The 22,082-nt window shown below is 36.2% G+C and overlaps 2 protein-coding genes across 3 annotated transcripts; one reads left to right on the top strand and one right to left on the bottom strand.

The window, feature by feature from the left end:
• The first annotated feature begins 24 nt into the window (after positions 1–24).
• On the top strand, positions 25–6,331 carry LOC110835531 (lys-63-specific deubiquitinase BRCC36). 2 transcript variants are annotated; one of them, XM_022075826.2, is made up of 7 exons: positions 25–256; positions 885–1,092; positions 1,376–1,464; positions 1,704–1,835; positions 2,540–2,648; positions 2,824–3,001; positions 6,105–6,331. In XM_022075826.2, exons 1-6 carry the CDS (start codon positions 152–154, stop codon positions 2,970–2,972), a joined length of 792 nt encoding a protein of 263 aa, XP_021931518.1. In that variant the 5' UTR covers positions 25–151; the 3' UTR covers positions 2,973–3,001; positions 6,105–6,331. The 2 variants fall into 2 exon arrangements, with proteins under 2 accessions (XP_021931518.1, XP_021931520.1); XM_022075828.2 differs by lacking the exon at positions 25–256 and adding an exon at positions 312–436.
• Tmem63 (transmembrane protein 63) lies at positions 5,064–21,906 on the bottom strand. The gene is made up of 15 exons (XM_022075819.2): positions 21,511–21,906; positions 21,301–21,433; positions 20,118–20,200; positions 19,481–19,615; positions 17,865–18,056; positions 16,378–16,563; positions 15,807–15,887; positions 15,300–15,426; positions 14,573–14,832; positions 14,093–14,243; positions 12,249–12,442; positions 11,642–11,830; positions 10,066–10,202; positions 9,454–9,734; positions 5,064–8,067 (listed from the first exon to the last, which is right to left on the bottom strand). The coding sequence occupies exons 1-15, from the start codon at positions 21,531–21,533 to the stop codon at positions 7,762–7,764; spliced, it is 2,478 nt and encodes an 825-aa protein (XP_021931511.2). The 5' UTR covers positions 21,534–21,906; the 3' UTR covers positions 5,064–7,761.
• Between the last annotated feature and the right edge of the window lie 176 nt (positions 21,907–22,082).

The following is a 22,082-nucleotide window of genomic DNA, read 5'->3' as shown; positions in this document are numbered from 1 at the left end:
TATTTAGTTAATTCCCATTTGACAGGATCACTTCATATATTGGTCAACCTGAGAATTACGATTACTGTTGCGACGTTAAAGTAGGGGAGGAGGGATGTTGTTCGTTTGACATATTTGTGAAAACATCAGTAGAGTAACAGAAATATAAATCATGGCTCTTACTTGTGTTTATTTGGCAGCAGATGTTTACATGGTTTGCTTACAGCATGCGCTATCAACTGAGAAAGAAGAGGTTATGGGTCTTCTTATAGGAGAGGTTAGGATTGTAAAATTAACATTTTTCGTTCATTTTGTGTAATACCGAGCCACACTGAAATAGTAAAAGGTTGCTATGCTACGAGCTTCATTGCTAACGACGGGGCATCAGTTGCCGTCTCCATAAGCTTTCAGAAAAAATGACTTCAAATAATTCGTAGGATTTGAGGTTTTCACGGCGGTGAGTTTGAAGATGGCAGTCTTCTGGGTTGTTGCGCCGTGTAGTCTGGTAGAAGTTTACCGACGTTGCAGAGGCCCTTGCTGCCTCCATCATCAGGAGGATGATTGAGAAGGAAGGTGGCCCTCCGTTCCACGGCCTCAGTGGGGTCCTTGGGCAGCCTCCTATAAATAGCGGTCCCTAAAAGGGCCACAATCTTCCCGTTGTAGTCGGCGTTGCCTTCCTCTGGCAGGGAACCAACAGCCTTCTCCACACCGCTGAGGAAGCCCTTGATGTGCAGCAGGCCTTTACCCAGGGCTGAGTAAGCGTCACCCTTATGATTGAGGCAGGAAGGACCTCTAAAATGTCGGTAAACTTATACCAGAGCCATCTTCAAATAATTCAGTTGATCTTGAACATAGTAATAGGTTGGCAGTTGCACAAATTTTTATAGTTCTGACTTGCTTTTCAGATAGATTCCGTAAAGGTTGCACATATATCTGCTGTGGTTATGCTTAGGCGTTCTGATAAACGGAAGGATCGAGTTGAAATTTCACCTGAGCAATTAACAAATGCAGCCATTCAAGCAGATAAACTGACTCACGAACTAGGACAACCTATGCGAGTGCTTGGTTGGTACCATTCACATCCACACATCACAGTATGGCCTTCTCATGTTGGTAAGGATATATTTATGTGCAAAAATATTAGCAGTAATTATTGATGCACTTTTATGTGGTGCGATGGAGTAAAAAATAAGTTATTCTTATGCTTCAAAATTAAAATTATCTCTATATTTAGCATATAAGTTGGTTAAAGTGCAGATTATCTCTCAACCTGCATGGTCCATGTCCCCCCCCCCCCAAAGCTCATTCCTGGTTTGGCATGATTATGTTAGCTTTTCTTGTTATGAAGACTAATACTAATCTGCTGCATTTTTATCCATAATGTCTTTTTTTTCAGATGTGAGGACACAAGCTATGTATCAAATGATGGATGAATGTTTTGTGGGAATCATATTTTCTGTTTTTACAGAAGATAAGTCCACAAAAGTAGGTATTAATTACTGATATTAATCATATACCAATAATACTATTTGTTTCCTGAGTGCAGGAATAAAATTATCACGTAGAGTTCATATTCCCCATCACATCACAAATGACAGCCTTGCCATGCAAAGGTGGTTAAGGAAACACTATTATGGGTTGAACTGATATCCATGTGAGCCCAATGTTGCTGGTGGCATTGATATCTGATCACTGTAAACTTTGTCTTCTTCTGCAATGCACAGGAACAGCAGGTGCAGGTGACATGTTTTCAGTCAACTAATCAGAGTCCAGAGGGTGAAGCACCACAGTTTATTCGTCTGGAAGTACCTTTACACATAAAACCAACTACAAATCTTTCCAAGCTTTGCTTACAGGTGAAGTATATTTTTATGTATTCCAACGTTTAATATAAAGAGGTCTAAGTAAATGGCCATTGTTTAGAAAATTGTCCTGCTTGTCTGACTCTGGTGCCCACCCAGCTTCCTGTCCAATGGGTGCTGGGGCACATACCTCAGGAGAAAAGCAGCTGGGCTGTGAATGTGACCAGTCACCTTTAGTGCTGAGGTCAAGAAAGAGTGGAGCTATACCTACCTCCACTATACACATCTTCATGGTGTTAACAACTTTCCCTTTTTTAGCAAATGAAAGGTACTCAGGACAGAGGAACCCAAATGAATATTTTTCTGAAGATTGCTATATTCTGGGTTGTTGCGCCGTGTAGTAAGGTAGATGTCCAACATTTCAGAGGTCGTACTGCCTCTGTCATCAGGGCAATGAATGAGCCAATCGAGCGGAAAGTGCTAGGTTTATAGGGACCGGCTCATTCATCACCCTGATGACGGAGGCAGCGTGACCTCTGAAACATTGATGGACATCTACCATACTACACAACACAACAACCCAGAAGACAGCAATCTTCATATTCACCTCTGTGAAAACCTCAAATCTGAAAATTTTTCTGATGATATGCATTTATTCCAGACCCTGTAGTGAGATTCTGTCCTTTTCTTGTTAATTTTGTGTATGGTTTTCTGGTATCATAAAGCCTATTAAGGTGTGTTGATATTATGCCTTGCAGTCAATGGTGGAGCTGCCTGAAATCCTGTTCCAAGAGGAGAAAGATAGTTATGATTTGACTACCAAGCTCAAATTCCTCAGTGTCCTTGCACAGCTCAACAATAAAGCTGGTAAGTCTCAGTTTACTGTCTGAATTATTTTCATTGTACCAAAGATCTGAGCTTGGTGTTAGGAAACAAGTGACATATCAATTTAGCTTGTCAGTAGTCACTTCACATTAAAGATCACTTCTCTGGACTGTTTAATTAGTAAATGATGCTTATCATTTCATATTATTGTTTCCAGTTCTTACTAAAGCTTTGTGCCACATCACAGAAGTGGTGTCAGGCCCACTTGTTACAGCCCTGGAACAACGTAAGGCTACCAATGTCAAAAAGTATGAGGAATTGTTACAGGAGAAGCAGAAGCTAATTTCACTGAAATCATGTTCATGATGTAACTCTTCAATTATTTCAGCCTTTGAGTATGTATAATTATGCTAATGTTTAGTAAAATTAAGCAAACTTACATTTATAATACTGATGAATAATAATATAATTGAATACATTTTACTGTAAATATATGTTTAATCTGCATATTATTCACATTTTATTAACATTTATCCTATGGAAATAGAGGACTTATACTCTCATATTATGGGATTACCAACCAGACTTTGGATTAAAAGTTTTTAGTGGTATGCTTCTGTGACACGTGATGTGTGGTATTAAACTCAACAGTTCTTGGATTCTGTATTGCAGTACATGTCATCATTAAGCAATTAACACTGTAATAAAAGAGACCAGAAGATAATTAAACAAAAGGGGTTTTTATGCTGTCACCTCAACCTGAAAACTGATGAACTGAGTTTGATCAAATATTATTTTTGAGTTCCTTGCTCATCCACCCCATCTGTTCTATGTTATGGTCAAAAGTTCACTTTAACGCAAATTAAAAATCTAGAGCCTATGGACAAGCTGCGTACATTTCATAACTTTCTAAAACAGCTTGACAGTTTATTCATAATCTGTAGCACCATACTGGTAGTTACATGGCTGTAGGTAAGACAGATGACTTTTCTCTCAAGTCAGTCTTAAAATAAGATAAAGGAAATAATTGTGCTGATAATTATTTTAAATTACAGTATGACTACATGCCATTTTGATATGACAAATTAAGACTAAAACTCTCGGTATAATGAACTGTAATTCTGGTTCCTATTTGGGTAGTTCAGGTTTTGAAACTTGGCCCTGCGATATTTTTACAGGCTGTCTTCTACTTTTCCGTAGTCCCTCCAGATAAATGCTGAAATATTACCCAAAATAGGCTATGGCTGCTTTCATTTTGCAGACTGTTTTCCTCACAACTGAACGATATAGTACATATCCTGTACAGCTCACAAAACATTTCAAAATAATTCAGAAAATTACACTGAGGGATAGCCTTGTAGACAGAACAACTAAAGGAAGATACTTTATAAGGATATAATTGACAATATACAAAAATGAGTCCTCTTTATTTCTAAATTGAAGTTATTCAACTAAAGCATCATGAATAAATTATGCAAATTCATTATTAAAGGCACCATCATTCTGACAAAAATGCTTCATACAGACATATATATATAGTAATTAATTAAATGGATTTGCTCATCTATAAACCATGTGCGTAAGTCTACATATCGGTTAAGGAGAAATATAGAATCTCAAACCTGACCAATAATATTTGATTCCAGAAGCCTGAGAAACTTGTGATACTGAAAGTAAATAGACAAGAATGTAACATATTCTTACTATTGTCCGCAAGTTTCCTTTTCTGTAAGGAATGGCGCAGACTTGTAGCTGTGGAAAACGATTACTTTTCCATAACTGTCCATAAATGAGACATTATGCAGTACAGTATCATAAAATGATTTAAAATTTTTATACATCAAGAAATCTCAAGAGGAGTGCTTAATAGGAAGCTACAGAAGAATGGAGGTGGGTTTGACAGATCATGGTGGAAACCACGTCAAATTCACATTTGGTGATGGTGATAGTTGGGGAAGCAATTTAATTTTGTGGAGGACACTTCAGTTCCATTGTATGATAAATTCCTATGTTTACCTCATGAAATTATGCCCAACCATTTCAAGGTCACTACTTCATGTTCTTGGCTATCAATATAAATTACAAAAGTTCTTCATTCTATAATTTTCTCTATTCCCAATTTAATCATTTTCTGGTCCTCAAACTTTGTTTTCAAATACTTCAAATTCTCTCAAAATACATCAAGTTCCACATGTACACAAAAGAAGGCAAAACAATTCTTTTAAGTAACATTAATATTTGGGATTTACAGATGTAATTTATCCTGGCTTTGAGTTAAATTGCATTTAAGCCATCTGTTTACTTATTTTTATAAGTATTTTCTAATCTTTGTTAAAATACTTGTATTAGTATATATACTGTTTAGTGAGACTGCTGCTGTTAGTGAAGAAATGAGTCAGGAATCTGCTAACACTAAGCATAGCTGAAGATCAGGATTTTTTTCAATAAGATTGTGACTAAAAATTAAAGTTTTAATACAATCCGGTAGAATAACAGGCTTTTTAAAAAGCTCCTACTAATAAACAAATTAGTGGAGGTTCATTACAATGTGTACAAATGTATAGACATGTTACACTCACTTTCTTTTTAGTACACGAGCCATCCAATTCTCAAAAACAATGCTACATTACATAACTAGGCCTATAAAAGGGGCATGTGTTGACTGTTAGATTTTTCAACTGTGAACTGTCTCAAAACACTCTGACAGTTCTCTAACCTTCATGGTTTTAAACATAAGTATTGTTCTATACCATGTAACATTTTTCTTTTACTTCAATAATCAAAGGCGGTGGTGTAAAATTCACTACAGTTTATATTATTCCACAAGGTAAGACTTTTTCAAAAGGAATGTTACATAATGTGATAAAATAAAATAATTCCTTAAACTATATGTACAGTTTTTCGCAACTCAGCATAATCACTGCTAATGACTGCAACTGCCACTCAAATGAACATACTCTCCAGCACCAATAACAGCTTGCAGTTTCATAGCTAGTGCCTACAGTCATGCTAGCTCTCAGCCTTCAGTGGTACCTGCACAAGACAGGCAGTTCACTCAAGATTACGAGCCAGCAACAAAACACAAATATTTTTTCTAAAAAGATATAACTGCCACGAAAGCTTCACATACCACAGTAAAAGCTTTAATAAATTGATGTACCATTTTCAATGTACATTTGATGGAAGTGATTGTTTTCCCCAACTGAAAATGCTGCTTTGTCATTTTAGTCATGGTTGCTAGGGAAACTTAAATTAGCAGCAAGTATGATAAGTTCTTAGTTACAAAGGACAAAAGAAAGCACAAGGACACACCACATGGTTCCAGGGCTATGATTTTATTTTTAAATACTGCAGAAACATCAATACGTAATGAATGTCAGGAACTTATACTTCACACTGAAAAGTGTTATAATACAGTACAGCACTGATTATCCAGGATTCAATTATTCATGGTCTCAGACTGTATCTAATATGTTGTTATATTTTTCTTATCTTCAGTTTACTTCATGGAAAATCAAGATGATCATTATGTTGACTTTTTACAAGTTCATGGGTGTGTAATTATATAATAAAGAAAGAGGCCAACAGAAAAATCAACAAAAACTGCAGACTTTCTGATAAAATGACTACGATGTTTTGCAATGTAAATACATATGTTTCTGTGTATAAGTTCCTAATTTGTTTACATGGATGATTATAATTCTAATAAAATATAATTTCCATTACCATGTTTTTCAATTGCATGGGCCCCTGCTCCCCCCAATTACCACAGATAATCAGCACTCCATTGTATATATTCTAACTTATAATATACTGTTTGAAATGCACACACTAAACATAATACAGAAGATATAATCATATGGAAATGTCTACAGTAAAACTTTGTCTGCAGTTCGAGGGGCATTAAGGCAACACCAACAAACTTCAGAAACTGCACATTTAAATAATGGTCTAGTTCCAAAACCTGAACTGCCCTAAGAAAGATAAAATAACAATTAATAACAGTATCACTTAAAACCCACAAATAAAGAAAGATAAATAATCTTGTTTCCAATAAGCATTTTCAATAAATAATGGGTGTGTTAAATTATTAAATAAAAATGTGTAGACATGAAAGTTAACTTTAATTCACACCACAATGAATGGTGATTCAACAATTGCTAGGTAATGAAAATATAGTGCCTTATTCTGACACAAATGTAGATCACACATCTTTGGCAATTGGGAAAAACATATGTTCCGATATGACTAGACCTCAAATTTAAACCGCTACCAGTAATATGCAAATACATATAACATAGAAGGTTACCTACACCAATAATAAAGGTATTGGGAATAATAGTACTGCATCATTTTAATAGCATTATTTCACAATGCCCACTTAATTTTATTCACAAAAAAGTATTGATGTATAAATGAAGCAGTCTCTCAATGTTGAATTAAGAATGTTCATAATTAAAATGGTGGTTGATGTTTAGAAAAGTGCCTCCAAGTGTAATCTTACAAATTTCCTGATATCTATACATCCAGTGAGTCATTCATGAGGTTATTCTATTACTTTCATTGCTATGATGATTATCACTGGCAAAGAGGATAAACAACTTAATATGAGTTCTGAACCACGTATTCTTTACATCTCCAGAAGCGTTCATACAACTGAAGAATCTGCATCTAGATCTGGCCAAGTAATGAATATATGATTCCTTGAATGACAGTCTAGTGTAACTTAGACCATCAGTCTCTTAGAATTAAGAGAATGAAATGGAATTTCTTATTCTATGTGGTACTGAGTCTCCATTTTATATTAATATCACTGACTTTTACAATTTTTCTGGAAGTGTTTGAGAAGGAGAACTGAAATATTATAGAAGACTCTACATCTGAAGGCAGAACCACATACTGACAAAATTTATCAACAGAGGTGCTTCTTAAAGTTCAAAGCATATAATACCTGAATGTGAGCTATCATTACTGCCTGGTTATTATCTCATGGCCAAGGAAAGTCAGGCCCACCCCCTTCTTCTCAAACCAATACACATTTCTGCTCTGTATATCCTGCTCAGGCATGAGAAAAACCAAAAAGTAGTAGCATACCCTAGTTAAATCTGCAAGTTTTGAGGGGGATAAAAATGCAGTCTTCACCAGACTGTTCAGTTTATACTTCAGTATTTGAACCATCATAGTCCTGATAGAGGGCGACTCTATCATGTGAGATGATAGCTTCTGGATCCATTGAGAGTATGCTGTCTGGAGACACCATTGTCTCCACATCTCCCTGGTCACCAGCCTGGGTCCCATATGTCCGTTGCAGGATGGAAAGGCCTTCCACAGGGCTCTGAATGCTAACTACACCATGCTGACAGTTCCGAGAGGGCTGAAGTACGTATGGCACAAATTTATGCATGGACCCATCCCTTCCAGGGCTTGCATGGTTTGATGAATTTGGAGATGATCGATAATTCTGGTCAGGAAGAAAGACGCTTGAAACAAAAACTTGAAAAAAATTACTAAAAAATGCTGAGAACCTGATGCAATAATCAATTTTCATTTTCAGTACTGCTTACAGATAGTGGAATGGATGAATAAATGAACGAACAATTTTCATTAAATACTTGATAACACTGTATCACCTACTGAGATTATGTGATACCATGATAACAGTGAATCAGCGGGTAGGATGATTGTGAAGGAGTATGCAAGAAATGGAGATAATCTATTCTTTAATCCTACCCCGGCATTTGCCTGGATGGACTGACATGTTGAAGATCATCATGACAGATGGTTCCCAGCTAGAATTAAATGTTTACTACTGAATGTGAGACAGATACCACATGGCAGTATGAATAGTTAACATGGACAATGAGAGCACAGTGTATAAATACGGCCACTGACAGACAGCAGCAAACTGAATCTTAAGGACAAGCCTGGATTTGGCCAAGGCCATGGGACGAAGCAGGTGGGTAAAGCCCCAGAAGAGAAGAAAGTGCAGGGGCTATGCCCTGGGGAGCAATCATGCTGGAAAAAGGCCTGGATGGTAAAGCCCAGTTAGGAGAAAGCCAGAGGGGGAGGCCTGGGAATGCCCCACGTGGATGCAAGCCCAGAAGTGGCTTAGCCCTAGGGGTGGCAAGCCTAGGGAAGTATAATCTAGGACAGGAGAAGCCCAGGGATGTCTTCTAAGTCCAGTGAGAAGAAGGTCTTGGGAGGGCAAAGCCCCATGGTGGGCAATGTTGACAGGCCAAGTCAGGGAAAGTAATCACTGGGATGAAGTTGGGAGGAAGCTAAGGGCATCATAAGCAAATGCCCAGCAGGTAACAGAATCCTAGGGAAAAAGGTCCACTGGGACAAACCCTGGGGACTAAGAATACCGAGTGTAAGACCTGGGGGTCACTTTGCCCCTTGGGTTCTTAGTTCCTATGGGCAGTCTCTGTAGGAGTTGACTGAAAGACATGACCAACAGACAGACAAACATATGGACATCTAAAAACTGCAATGAACACTTTAACATTGCCATAAGTGTATACCACACTTATTTTAGTAAAGATAAAATAAATTATCTCCTCATCGATATCAGACATCTGCTGTTGCCCGCCATGGAACCTTACAATTGGGTACTGGAGAAACAGAATGGAAAGAGGAATGAAATTTGGAGCAACTCTTTTGCAACCAACACACCGTTAAATGGGAACGGACAACAGCAGGATGCAAACTGTGATATGAAATGACAAGAATGGCGGTGCAGACTCTGTAGCCAGTACAACAAATCGCTGACTTCTGCAAAGAGAACATACACATTATGCACTTTCCCTTATTATTAAGACTGCCATAATCACTGTAATACTGGACATACCTGGTAAGAGATTGGACTAAAGCCTTTGAACCAGTTGAGGAATATCTGTGCTGACAGGAATAGTAATGTGATGCAGAATCCAGCCAACGAATAGACAGAGATATAATTGAAGCCTCGCCTGAGAATAGACAATGATGTGAAGCTCAGTTGCTGCAGAGTGATGGAGATTATCACAATGTTGATTGCTGATGCATGGATACAGGAGCTGATCTTAGAAGGTCCATATGCGAAGTAGATGTTGTATCGATCCACAAAGTGTTTCAATAACATGTACAACAGACCTGGTAATATAAATGCCAACTTCAGCACTGTTTTCACCCTTTGGAATATTATTGAGGTACAATAATATAAAGCAGATAATATATTTTTAGAAAATTAATTCTTGCATGAACAACGAGATAACACAGCAGGTAAATGTCCTTTCTCATCGTCCTTACTACCTAACTACCTGCTTGCAGTGTGATGCACTCACTCACTCACTCTCCTACTGAACAATTAACTAATTCCATAATACATTTTCCCTGAGCAGATAAGTTCAAATCCTTTAATTGTTTGTGTTATAACGTTTACAGCTCTACAAAGTACATACTCAAACAAGATTTGCCAACTTACCAAATGGAGTAACAAGGGGACAGGCGAGACTATACATGGTTGTCATAGCAAAAATAAGCAGCATCCATGCATACTGCACACCAAATGGAAATTCCCATAATATGGTTTTACGAACACTTGCTGTTTCTGCTTGTGACCTGTGACAATACAAACAGATGTCTAAACTATATTGTGCTAGTCAAAATTCTGAACTGTACATGGATACTGTCAAACTAACACTGTGTATGCTACCATATACTGAAAAGTAAATAAATAAGCAAGGAAGTAGAACTTGGTCAAGAATTTATAACATTCTTATTTTAAGAATATCAAATTAAGATACAGCACTTGTATGTCAGCTTCCAGTTGTTTTCTAATAAACTTTCTCAACCTTCTTTACGAACACCAAGCATTTCCTTTTCAAAAGGGGAATGAACATTCAAACTTAACGGCTGGCAGTGAAAATATAAAAACTGTTTTTGTGTTTAAATAAAATGATGCAATAGTATTTTCGAGCTGAACAGTGATTCATGAATAACACAAGCAAAACGTCTGATGTGGTATCAACTTTCATTCCCAAAATACAATTAAACCTCTTAAGCTGAAGCTTGACTAAATAATATTTAAAAATTCAGTCCATACTGCAAAGAAAACACACCTCACCATTACAAAGAATAGCTGGTTAATGCTGTTTAAGGGCATAATCATTGTGTATTCTGAGAATCATACTGAACCCATAAATACAGAATACAAACTTACTAACTGTTAAAGCAGCTTCTTGTATGTATCACTAGGCTTTAACAGGTTAAAGATAAAAATCTTCAAGATTATCATTGGATACTGGTTATATGTCTGGTATATGAATGAGATTCCATTGAATAAGTTCCTATAAATTAAGATTCACACAGTGAAGCCAGATGTTGAGGATAATTTGAGGTTGGGAGTTCTGGTGCACTGTGCCTCACGTTGCGGGAGATAAAACGCGTAGACATTGTCTTCCCATAATGTGTTAACTTCATTCTGAGAGCAAACAACCAAGCAAGCCACTTAACTGAAGTGGTGGTTGTGTCTCAACACACAGGAAACATCATCCTTGCACATAACGGGTACATAGTGTTGCATAAGTACCAGTTCAGTGGCTTGCTTAGTTGTTTGCACTCAGAGACAATGTGCGGATTTAGGTTAAATGTAGTTAGCTTATATTCAATGTTCGGTATGCTGCAACATGCATAGCAAATTTTTAATTAAAACCAGAATCTGTGATATTTGATAATATATAACCATCATGCAGACACCAAAGTGTTTCCGTATCACCAAGAAGACAAAAGTTTAATTTCAATTATAAATAAAAAAAATTTTATACCAGTACTAAACTTAATTAAATGCTGACTTATTCAAACTTCACCATAACACACATTAAAACAGGCATTTATGAAGTTAAATATTGTGACCGCAATATTACACAATACGTGTAATGTTAATTTTCAAATATCCTACTTGCTGTTAACTTCAGCCATTAGTTCCCTTTTTATACCAATATTTTTTCCAAGAAAACACTTCATACTTAACAACGAACATGGAATTTTGTTCCAATTACCTTGCAAGACAGAGTCTAACTGTATACACAAACAGCTCTGGGAAGCGAATCAATTCCAGTGCAGTTCCGATAAAGGCAGATGTGATAACATAGTTCACAAAAAATGCTCCTTTGTCAGGTAGAAACAAGCATTCCCATCTGTAAGTTTCATTGCGGGCATGGATTGTCCAGTCAACAAATGCCTGAGCACTGTGGAAAAATTAAATACAGTCACAAACAAAATAAAAACTTGAGAGACAAAGAATTAAGAGATGAATGAACTTAAAAGCATAAAATGACATATCAAAGCCCTTCACACTAGATGTGTTAAGCAAAAGAAAAGTATTGTACAAAGTTTGTAAAAATACTTCTGACTCAGCCTGTATATTCCCAATCTTGTGTTTCTATAATTGGAAAAATTATGCTATACACTGGGACAATACTGTAAGTTGTCATTTCCTGAGTTGTGATGCTTTCTAGTTCTGTAGGTGGTTACCAAATTTTGGAGACAACTGGTAACCACCTAGAAGATCACATAGTGTCACATCCCAGACACTTACACATGGCATCTTCAGTGCCATGAGAACATCAATCTCAGGGTTAGTACCAATTAAATCACAGTACATACCTAGTGAGACCTAAAGATGGCAGTATCAACACCATGAAAAGCAGGAAAAAGAATGTCTTGCGCATGATAGAGTGGTTCTGCTCAGAACGTGTCCAGTGTGAAATCCACTGGTCTGAGTATGAGACCAACACTGGTAGAAGTGCTGCTACTGTCCAAAGCAAGAGTGTTGGAAGGAATTCTGATAGAATAGGACTCTGAAAATAAACCAAAACTTCCACCAATGAACAATAATTCAATAGAAAGTACAAAACACATTACACAAATTTTCTTATAAACTGACAGGTATGCTGATGAGTGGTTAACTTAACAAGTTCCCACCTTACATGTTTGTGTGTCTACCATAATGTTATTACCAATTGCACAAAACTAAAAAGTAAAAGATTAGAGTGGCCACTAGTGGCATAATATTCATAGTAACTTTCATGAAAATCAGTCAGCTGTTTTAAAGTTCAAAGGATCGACACATCTCTTATACCTACTTACCTATGTGCTCAAAGAATAAACTCAGTCCTCACAATCAATGCTTTGTGATCCGCTACCGTGTGCATCAAAGGATCTTATCCATAAAGACTCCTATTTGTCACTGGGCTGCATATTGTCAAACCACATGACAAGAGTCATCTACAGTATTTTACAGTTTTACTCCCTAAACTTTAAAAAATAAAAATTTCGCAGAATTTAAAATTAAAGATCTGACCGTTATGTTAAAAAAATAGCCAATATATTTCACAAATGCTTTGAATTCTATTACTGCAATATACAATATTTAGAAAACAAAGAAACAGACGTGCATCAATCAGTGGTACATTTTCTTGTGTCACATTAGGTGTGTGCCATCAGTGTTAGTCAAATTCACCAGCCATTTTGTTGTATTTCACTTTTTTTATTATATACTGGCTTGATGACTGCATAATAAGATAATCACTGACTAATCTTGTATTAAAAGAAAGCCAATATCACTGGTAAGATGATGTAGGGTTCTTGCTTGGAATGAAACTGAATAAAAAGCCACGACTCCTAAATTACTAGTCTAAACATTTACTGAATTAAAATAGCATAAAGAAATGTTTCAAAACTGTTTTGTGCCATTTCTCAAATAATGAAGTGTCCACCAGTTGACTGTGTATTTAAGATTCAACCATTTGTTGACCCATGCAGTGCAAAAGTATTAAAGTGCTATTGGGCCAAACAGAGACACATGTAATAACAAAATCATGATGCTATTTCATGAATGTCTTATTTCAAGCGATATATAAAGAGTAATCTGCATAAATATGATAACAAAATGTACAAATTTTGCATCTAGCATGGATACATGTGGAATTTAATGACATATATCAAACTTATAAGTATATACTTGATAAGTTTAGTATGTGAAATCCAAGGGACTTGATGGTTTACAGGTAATACTCTTGTTTCAATTCCAAATTCCAGGCCTGATCAGACCTAAAAAACAGATTTTGCACTACACAGACTGAGACCTTCACCTCTGTCATAACTCAGACTTTCAGAATGCAGAGAACACTATTTCCCCACTAATCTGAGCCAAAATTAAGCTGTGCATCCTGTTTAGAAGCCATCATTCTATCAACTGTAGCAGCAGCATACGTTTCAGAACTGGATTATTTTAAACTGCCTCAATGGGTGAGCAGAGACCAGGAGGGCCAAATAAAGACTGAACATGGCAAAGTTACCATAACACATTTTATGCACAGTAAATTTTATGGATATGAACAGTGAAGTAAGAATCTACATCACATACATGTTCTTCAGTCCACTTTTATGTAATTAACATCAACAAAAAGTTACATCAAACATGAATACCAAAGCTTAACCAAACTCACCATCTTCTCTAGCTCACTTTCCACTGTCATGGTATCAAGAAAGTTAACGACAATAGCAGGAGTAGTGAGGAAAAACAGAACCAGAAACAGGAAGAAGTTGACTAGCACAGCCTTGATGTACCAGTAGTTTGACGCAATTGATAGGTTCTCCCTGCAACGACACATTCAATATTTCATTTTATGAGCAGGACATTTTATCAACTGCATTCAATTTCCTTGGACAGCTGATAGTTATTCAACTAGCCAAAAATTTCCTGTTATGATCTCAGAGGTTCATCATCACATTAAAAAAACAGCATACTAATGGAATATACACCAGACCAATTCCATCCATTTCACAGCTATTCTTTACAATCCATCTTAATATTATGCAATTTTATAAAAAATTATATATGTCATATCTCATATCCTTGAGTTATAAAACAAAAGTTCAATAAAGGCACTAAATTTCAGTCAAAAAAGTGAGACATGTCTTCTTACCAATAAATGTCATTGGGGGATGAAGCAAACTGGACTTGCCAGTTGTGTGGTTCTAGCTGGCGGCTCACACTGGAAGTGGGCGGGTTGTTTGAACATTTGCAAGAAGGTTTGTGATCAACATATATCTTGCGAGCAGCTTCCGCAGATACCAATGTGATAAATGCAATACCAAGGGGAGTCTTCAGAGCAGACGCACGCTCCTGGTCCACCTGATTTTGAAGACGAACCTCTTCCTCTGCATAGTACTCGATAGCATCAACCTTATCAACAAAGTATCATATAATTCAATTCTAAAGGGTTTTGACGACGGTAGTTTACACTTAAAATTATTCATTGTCAGGGCTTTTTCCATTGTCTGTTCTTTGAAACCACGACATTTCGGAGGCTGGTTCTGTCACCGTCTTCAGGTGTTGGGTCCCTTAGATAGAGCTAGTCTCTGTCACTGGCAGTCACCAAGTTTCACTCTACTTATACAGCATGACTCAGAAGTCAATTCATTGAAACCTATTTTTGGCTATTATTTCAAAAATGAAACATTTGCGACTCCATGTTCATAGGAACATTTTTTCTTAATTTTGATCCTGGAACACACACACACACACGAAGCTTGTAAACATACTTCTGACTCAATCTGTATATTAATAATGCACAAAGCTTAACACACAAAAACATAACTATAGTTACATAAGTAATTGCAAAAAGGGAGGAGTGATAAGCAGTTACTTACAGTAGGGCAACCAAACAGGTCACAGCAACCACAGATATTTCCACATGCATAAGGTCTCATGTCCAGCCTCATGCCACTACTTTTCATGTAACTTTCACAGTACAGCCTGGCCTGATACACCTTTTCCCTGCAGAAAACAATTACTATTTTACGTCAAAGACAAGTTGTGGTATAATCAGAGTAATAATAATAACAACAACAAAACAACAATGACAATTACTCTAGTTTAATAAAGAGCAGTCAGAAAGTTAAATAATTGCACAGTGACTAGCACTGATTAGACTGATCCTGCAAAAGAAATATTTATTCCACTCCCCTGGTGGCAGAAGCAAACAAACACCATCACCTACAAAACTAGTAACAGGAAAAACAAATGATGCATTCCTGAACAAACCAGATCAACAAATTAGATCCAAACCAAGGTGAACAGGAGAGGAACTCATCCAATAACATTACTTGCACTACAAGATGATTAAATTATTGATTCGTCTGGATCTTTCTACTCACTTTTCTTTATCCATCAAACTCAATCTTGAGATATTGTATGCCAACTGAACGTCCTGTATCTCAATTTCTGGGTACGCTTCACTGAAACAGGTAAGTAATAAACATTTCAGTTCCTTGGTTCATAAGGTGGTCTGCAGTGTTTATTTCTGAAGTAAATACAGTCAAACTACTGGCCACAGCTCCATAAGAACACGGTCTCACCCCTTTATATAAATAACAACAGGTAACATCGCAAGAACTGTGGTAGAACAGTTACAGATCCACAATGCTGTATTCTTTCTGCTCTTTCACAGGACAGTGGACTCTTCTGCAATGAAAGTGTTTTCTGCACACTTTGAGTACCTAACATACAGAATTCAAAAACACTTCACGCTAGTCACAGTAAGGAAGTGGAGTACTACAGATACGGGCACATACTGTACCAGATTCAGTTACATTTGTCTGACATGAGGAAAAGAAGATAAAATTAATGTCATTCACTAAACAAACTGAGTTTTGGAAGAACTATTCAGTGCTCAAAGGAAAAACTAATTATTTTTAAGCATTTATTTTCTTCTTAATTTATACTCACCGGAAATGTCGGTGTAAATCAGCTGAATCACAATTCTTGCTTGGAATTTTTGTAATCATTAAAGTTCTGGACACGCTTGTATCTCTCTCATCGAACTTGATTGTTACAGAGAATCTGCGCATGATGATGATACCCAGTGGCAAGTACAGGATAGCCAATGTCACATGTGTCCAGAGGTATGAAGAACTGAAACGTGAACACATCACATTGACATTTGCAATACAGATCACAAGGTAAGGGACACATCAAATCAGTGTGTGAATACAGGTGTCTTGATGTGTTTAATCTTGTTTCTTATGTTAGACAGATGTAAATTTACCTTAATAATTATTTAAACTCTGTATACAAACTTCAAGAATCCAGTTAATCTAGGCTTCTTAGATAGCATAAAATAAGAGACATCAATGCAACTAAAAAGATTAATGAAAATACAAATGAGCTCTCTAGAAAATATTTCAAAATTACAATATTCTTAGCCGGGATAGCTCAGTCAGTATAGTGACTAGCTACGGGCTGGACGACCGGGGTTCGATCCCCGACGGGGGCAGAGGATTTTTCCTCTAGCCTCTGCGTCCAGACCGGCTCTGGGGCCCACCCAGCCTCCTCTACAATGGGTACCTGGGTCCTTTCCCGGGGGTAAAGCCGGCCGGGGCGTGATGCTGACCACTCACCGCCATCTAGTGCCGAGGTCAAGGAAGAGAGGAGCTATACCTCCTCTCACCCCAAACGCCTACATGGCGTATAGTGGGACAAACTTTACTTTACTTTAGCCATGTTCTCTGTATGATCACTTTTGGACTGTTCCTCTGCAAGATTAGAACTGGAAATACAATTATACCATACTAAGTGCTAACATAGCAATGAAAATTCATATAAAGATACAATTACCACGATCATGTAGTAATTCCATGTTACTATCATGATGCTTCAACAAGTGGTTAAATTTACAATAGTTAAGAAAACTTAGAAGATGGGTTATTTTAAGCATTGTTTTATAGGATTTTGCTAATGCAGCTAATTTATTATATCAAGGTAGAAAAACTTGTACACATATGCTGTATTCTGCCACAATCCATGGTCTCTCAATATCTGAAGGTTTTACTGTAGTTTTGACTATAAAACATCTTATTATTTCATTGCCTTTATAATCCATGTTTTACTTCATACATAAATAGACATATAATCCTTCCTACACAGTTTTCATAACAAAACTCTCTTCAATAAATAAAAATAATTTGTTCATTTCGTGGTTTATCATAAATTAAAATCAGGCCAATCTTGGTACACTCTACAAATGAAACAATTTACTGAAGTACAAACATTTCATTCACTCTTTCTATCAATACCTCTGTGATCACACATTAATGATTGATGGTTTCATACCGATCATTATCTTAATGACAACAGATTTTTAAAATAAGTGTACACGGAGTATGGCCTGATAAAAAGGAGACAATACACAAACCTACAATGAGAGATGTACTTACTTAGGATCAAGATTACTAAGTGTTGTGTGGCCAAATGTCTTTTCATTTCCTTCTAAATCACCTTGGAAGTTAATGGGTAGCACGATGGTAAGGGAAATTATCATCATGATAAGCATATAAACAATAATGTGGCGCTGGAACGAGAGGTACTGCACCGCATCAGGTCCACACTTCAGAAGGATGTTCTCGTCCCTGCACATAACCCTTATTATAATAAAAACTGAAGACAACTACAAGCATTTTAATCAACAGACTATACGACTATTTACTTTATGAATGATATAAGACACTAAATGTCAAGTTACGTTCATGCACATTGCAAGAGTGTGAGTGAGCGAGTAAGTGTGTGTGTGTGTGGGGGGGGGGGTTGCGCGCACCCACGTGGGTGCATGTGTGTGTGAATGAGTGAGTGTGAGCTGTCTTCTTAGTTCCTTCATTCTTTCAAAAAACTGTATTAACTGCTGAAGTTCTGTAACGTCAAACAATAAAATTTAAAATAATAGTTTAGGTCAGGAAGTATAAGTCAGACTAAAAGCACTAAGTCTGAGGAAAGTCATGTATAATCTAACAAGGAGAATGACTCTCTTGGCAAATATCAAAACTGGTATGTTCTAAACACTTCATCACCAAGCAAAACAGATTTTTATGTAATCACGCATGTGCACATGTGTGACCAAACTCAAATTAAACATTTCAATTTTTAGTATATTATTTTAAAGCCCTTAAAACTTACAACAATGAATTGCTTTCACAGAATTGTTGCTGTCCTGCATATTATAATGAGAAATATTTTCTAATGTTGGTTGATTTAAACACATTGAAAGAACAGCTAAGTGAAACTATAAACCATTTAAGGAGAGATTATCGTGTTTATGTTGATGTTCCTCTTACAAGAGAAATAAAGCACTTCTAGATTAATATCAAGTAAAATTATACAGATAAAGCACACTTGTGCTATGAAGACCTGTACCAAATCACCATCAGAGATAAGATTCAATTGACTTTTCATAGTGTAAAAATCCTATAATATTTTTTAGTATAATGGCAACACACTGCTTAGCAGAAAGATAATTCTCATGGTTCAAAAGCACAAATATTGGATCAGAAATGACAATACTGAATGATAGTTTGTGTGCACAGAATGTTACAAAATTTTGCAGGTTTGCATGCTACCCCACAAAGCAATTACCAGAAAGTTCTTAAACAATGAAATTAAAAATCAACATCTGAATCAAGACTGAGACAATTTTTCCTCAAATTGACATCAAATATTCTCGAGTTACATATGCCTATCACTGTTGGTTACTGATCAGTTGTTAGTTCTCTGTAACATTTTGATTAATGATATTTACATTTCCTTTCTACTTTTTTATCATTATATATCTGAGAGGCCCAGCGTGTCTAAATCTGGCCACTGCCAAGTTTTTTCATTTAGCATGAAAGGTAAATAATCTAGAACTGTTTAGAAACACATTCCATAAACAACGTGTACTGTTTAATATTACAATTAAAAATGTTTTACATGCAGAACTTCGAGAGAAAAATGTCATTTATAATTAAAAAATTGTACGTAAGAATGTTTAATTCACAAAATATGAAAATGAAACATAACTCACTTAATTCTAAATACAGCTGTAAACCAAGAGCAGAAGCCCTTATCAATGTGTATACTGGAGTCCAGGGAAGCAACAGATTCCACTTCTGAAGCCCCCAACACTTCATCCATTGTTCCATAGAACAGCTGTGTCCACCTGCAAAACAATATTCCTATCTCCAGATGCAACCATCATTCGAAGCAGTTCTTCTTAGGACCGTTTCACTACTATGATGTACTCCCTCTTAGCAGCTTTCATTACTGGAGCTGCCAGCTCTATTGTTCACGCAGTTAAACAAAACTCTACTACACTGTACAGCAAGCTACACATCATTTTGAAATACCACAGGTCCATGGAACCTAAGTACTTCTGTAATTCTGCACATTATTTTTAAAAATTATAGTGTTAAATAAACAATTTATATATTTATATATAGAAGCAATAAATAAATTCAGAAGATGACTGTAATATACACATTTAAAGACCACAAAAGTAACCAAGGTATTCTGGAAGACCTAAATATTCAATCTGTATCACTCACTCTTTTTAACCACAAGAAATTATCAACTTGTCATATTCAGTTTAAATTAATATTTAATCACTTGCCTTCAAAATCACAAACATAGGCTAGAGTCCAATGAATTATATGTTTACTTACTTCTCCTCTGTTTTCTGAACAAGAGCAATTCTACCATAATTCCAGGCTCGTTTTCTCAGCACTGCAAATAATATCATAAGAATCTGAAACAGAAAATAAATATAATTTAGTAACACTACATCATGAGTAGAAAAGATGAAGCAGATAATTATGCAGCAAATTACAGTACAAATAGTATGTGATAATACATAGACTGTTACATGCAACACTTTCCAGCATATGTTCAAGCACACATTTACCTGGTCGGCAGTCACAAATAAGGAACGCACATGTTCCAAGTTAATTTTTTCACTAATCATCCCATCATTTGCAGTATAAGAACTGCACAATTGAAAGAACTGTTAAATAAGCCATGAATTAAATGCATAGTATTTGTGTGTTACACAAACAAATGAACATCAGCATATACCAGTAGCTAATGTGTTCCATTCAGTATCACCTGTATTCTAAATTAAATTTACATTAGGATAATCATTCTCACAGAACATGCATGAAACATGAATTTTACAAAATTACATCATGAATGACCTCTCAAAATCCAAGTAAGTACAATTTCCTACAATAATCAATAAATATGAATTTTGACAAACAAAATTTATTTATGGGTTTGTACGAATCTCAGAGCAAACAAGTTGTGCACAGAAATGTTGAGTTACATACAGGGGCAGGTTGGGCAAGGCTGAGCCCTGGCCAGAGCAATAGGAGAAGGTAGAGTACCATTGTGAGGGCCAACAAAAAAGTAAGCCAATGGGTAAAGGGTAGGAGGACCTCAGGCATGCAGAAGGCCAGGAAGGAGAGCAAGATACATGGGAATAAAGTGTGTAGAACATGGATAGTAAAATATAAGGAAAATAAATAAAAGAATGAACTAAAAATACAGAATAAATAAAAAATAAAAGCAAGAAGTAAATATGAAAAATGTTCTTATATTTAGCTCAACTTTTCCATGCATGGCTCTCACAAACTCAAATAGAGGCGACAGCAAGCTCCTCTAAAACATCAATGTCTACCAGACTACATAGTGCAACATCCTAGAAGACACCCAACTTCAGTTTTCACAATTCTACTAACACAAACACTTTAAAGACCTCAATAACTGTCATTCCAGCAGATTACGATGTGTACAAGGTCTGGAAGATAATAGTCATTATTCATGTGCCTTCACAATGAAAAAAGTGCCTACCATCCATCCCAAGAAATTAAGAAGCAAGTTTTCTGGTATTCCTTCATAAGCAGATGTAAAAATCCTGTTGGTGGTTCTATTATAATACACGCATTTATCTCTTGAAGTGTAGAACGACACGTTCACAAGCTCACTGAAAAAAAAACTTCATTTAGTAAATTATTATTATAAGTGATATCGTAAGTTCAACTAAAGGCAATATTTTCCCACCTTTCTGTGAAATTAAAAGCCATCTTAAAAACTGGGTACTTTTACTGCTGTAAATCGTCAGTTCTGAAAAATCATATGTTCTCCAAATGACAGAAGTGACTGGTTATCTAATTACACTTTCCCTTTCCCACTGTAGTAGAATGGACACATGACAAGTCTTCTTAAAATCACAAAACTTATTTATTACACCCTATAAAATCCTGCTTCACGACATGGGCCCAAATTAACTGCATCTCATAAATAGACGTAATATACCACTGTTCCGGACTTTCCAACTTTTACAGCTCGTTATCTACTTCCACTTGACACTAGCTAGAAACGCAATATTATAAGAGTAGGAGAGAAAGTAGATTAGCGGTGGCACAGATTATAAAACATCTATAATTCTGAATTTTGTTAATAAAACATAACCTATCATAAGAGAAAGTGCTACCATCTACACTACATTGGGAGAATCGCAATAATGACTCAGTGCTGGTAGCGCTAGTCAGCCGGTAAGAAACAATATTCAATTTTTCCTGTTGTGGTGTACTCCATTGCAGAGCAAGTGTATGTGAATTAATTATGTAGTG

The sequence above is a fragment of the Zootermopsis nevadensis genome, unplaced genomic scaffold, assembly GCF_977971745.1.
Source record: "Zootermopsis nevadensis isolate Lab colony 2312 unplaced genomic scaffold, Znev_1.0 Znev_ptg000007l, whole genome shotgun sequence".
Lineage (NCBI taxonomy): Eukaryota > Metazoa > Arthropoda > Insecta > Blattodea > Termopsidae > Zootermopsis > Zootermopsis nevadensis.
This window is presented reverse-complemented; position numbering and strand designations above follow the sequence as displayed.

Bases quoted from the DNA above. Each gene is read 5' to 3' on its own strand.
- Tmem63 (XM_022075819.2), bottom strand. From the start codon at position 21,533: ATGGCTTTTAATTTCACAGAAAG. The intron at 20,201-21,300 runs GTAGGCACTTTT...TTTCTGTTTCAG, and splicing joins TTAATTTCTTGGGATGGATG to ATTCTTATGATATTATTTGC. The intron at 19,616-20,117 runs GTAAGTAAACAT...ATTGTTTTGCAG, and splicing joins GTTCAGAAAACAGAGGAGAA to GTGGACACAGCTGTTCTATG.
- LOC110835531 (XM_022075826.2), top strand. From the start codon at position 152: ATGGCTCTTACTTGTGTTTATTTGGCAGCAGATGTTTACATGGTTTGC. The intron at 1,465-1,703 runs GTAGGTATTAAT...TGCAATGCACAG, and splicing joins CAGAAGATAAGTCCACAAAA to GAACAGCAGGTGCAGGTGAC. The intron at 2,649-2,823 runs GTAAGTCTCAGT...TATTGTTTCCAG, and splicing joins ACAGCTCAACAATAAAGCTG to TTCTTACTAAAGCTTTGTGC.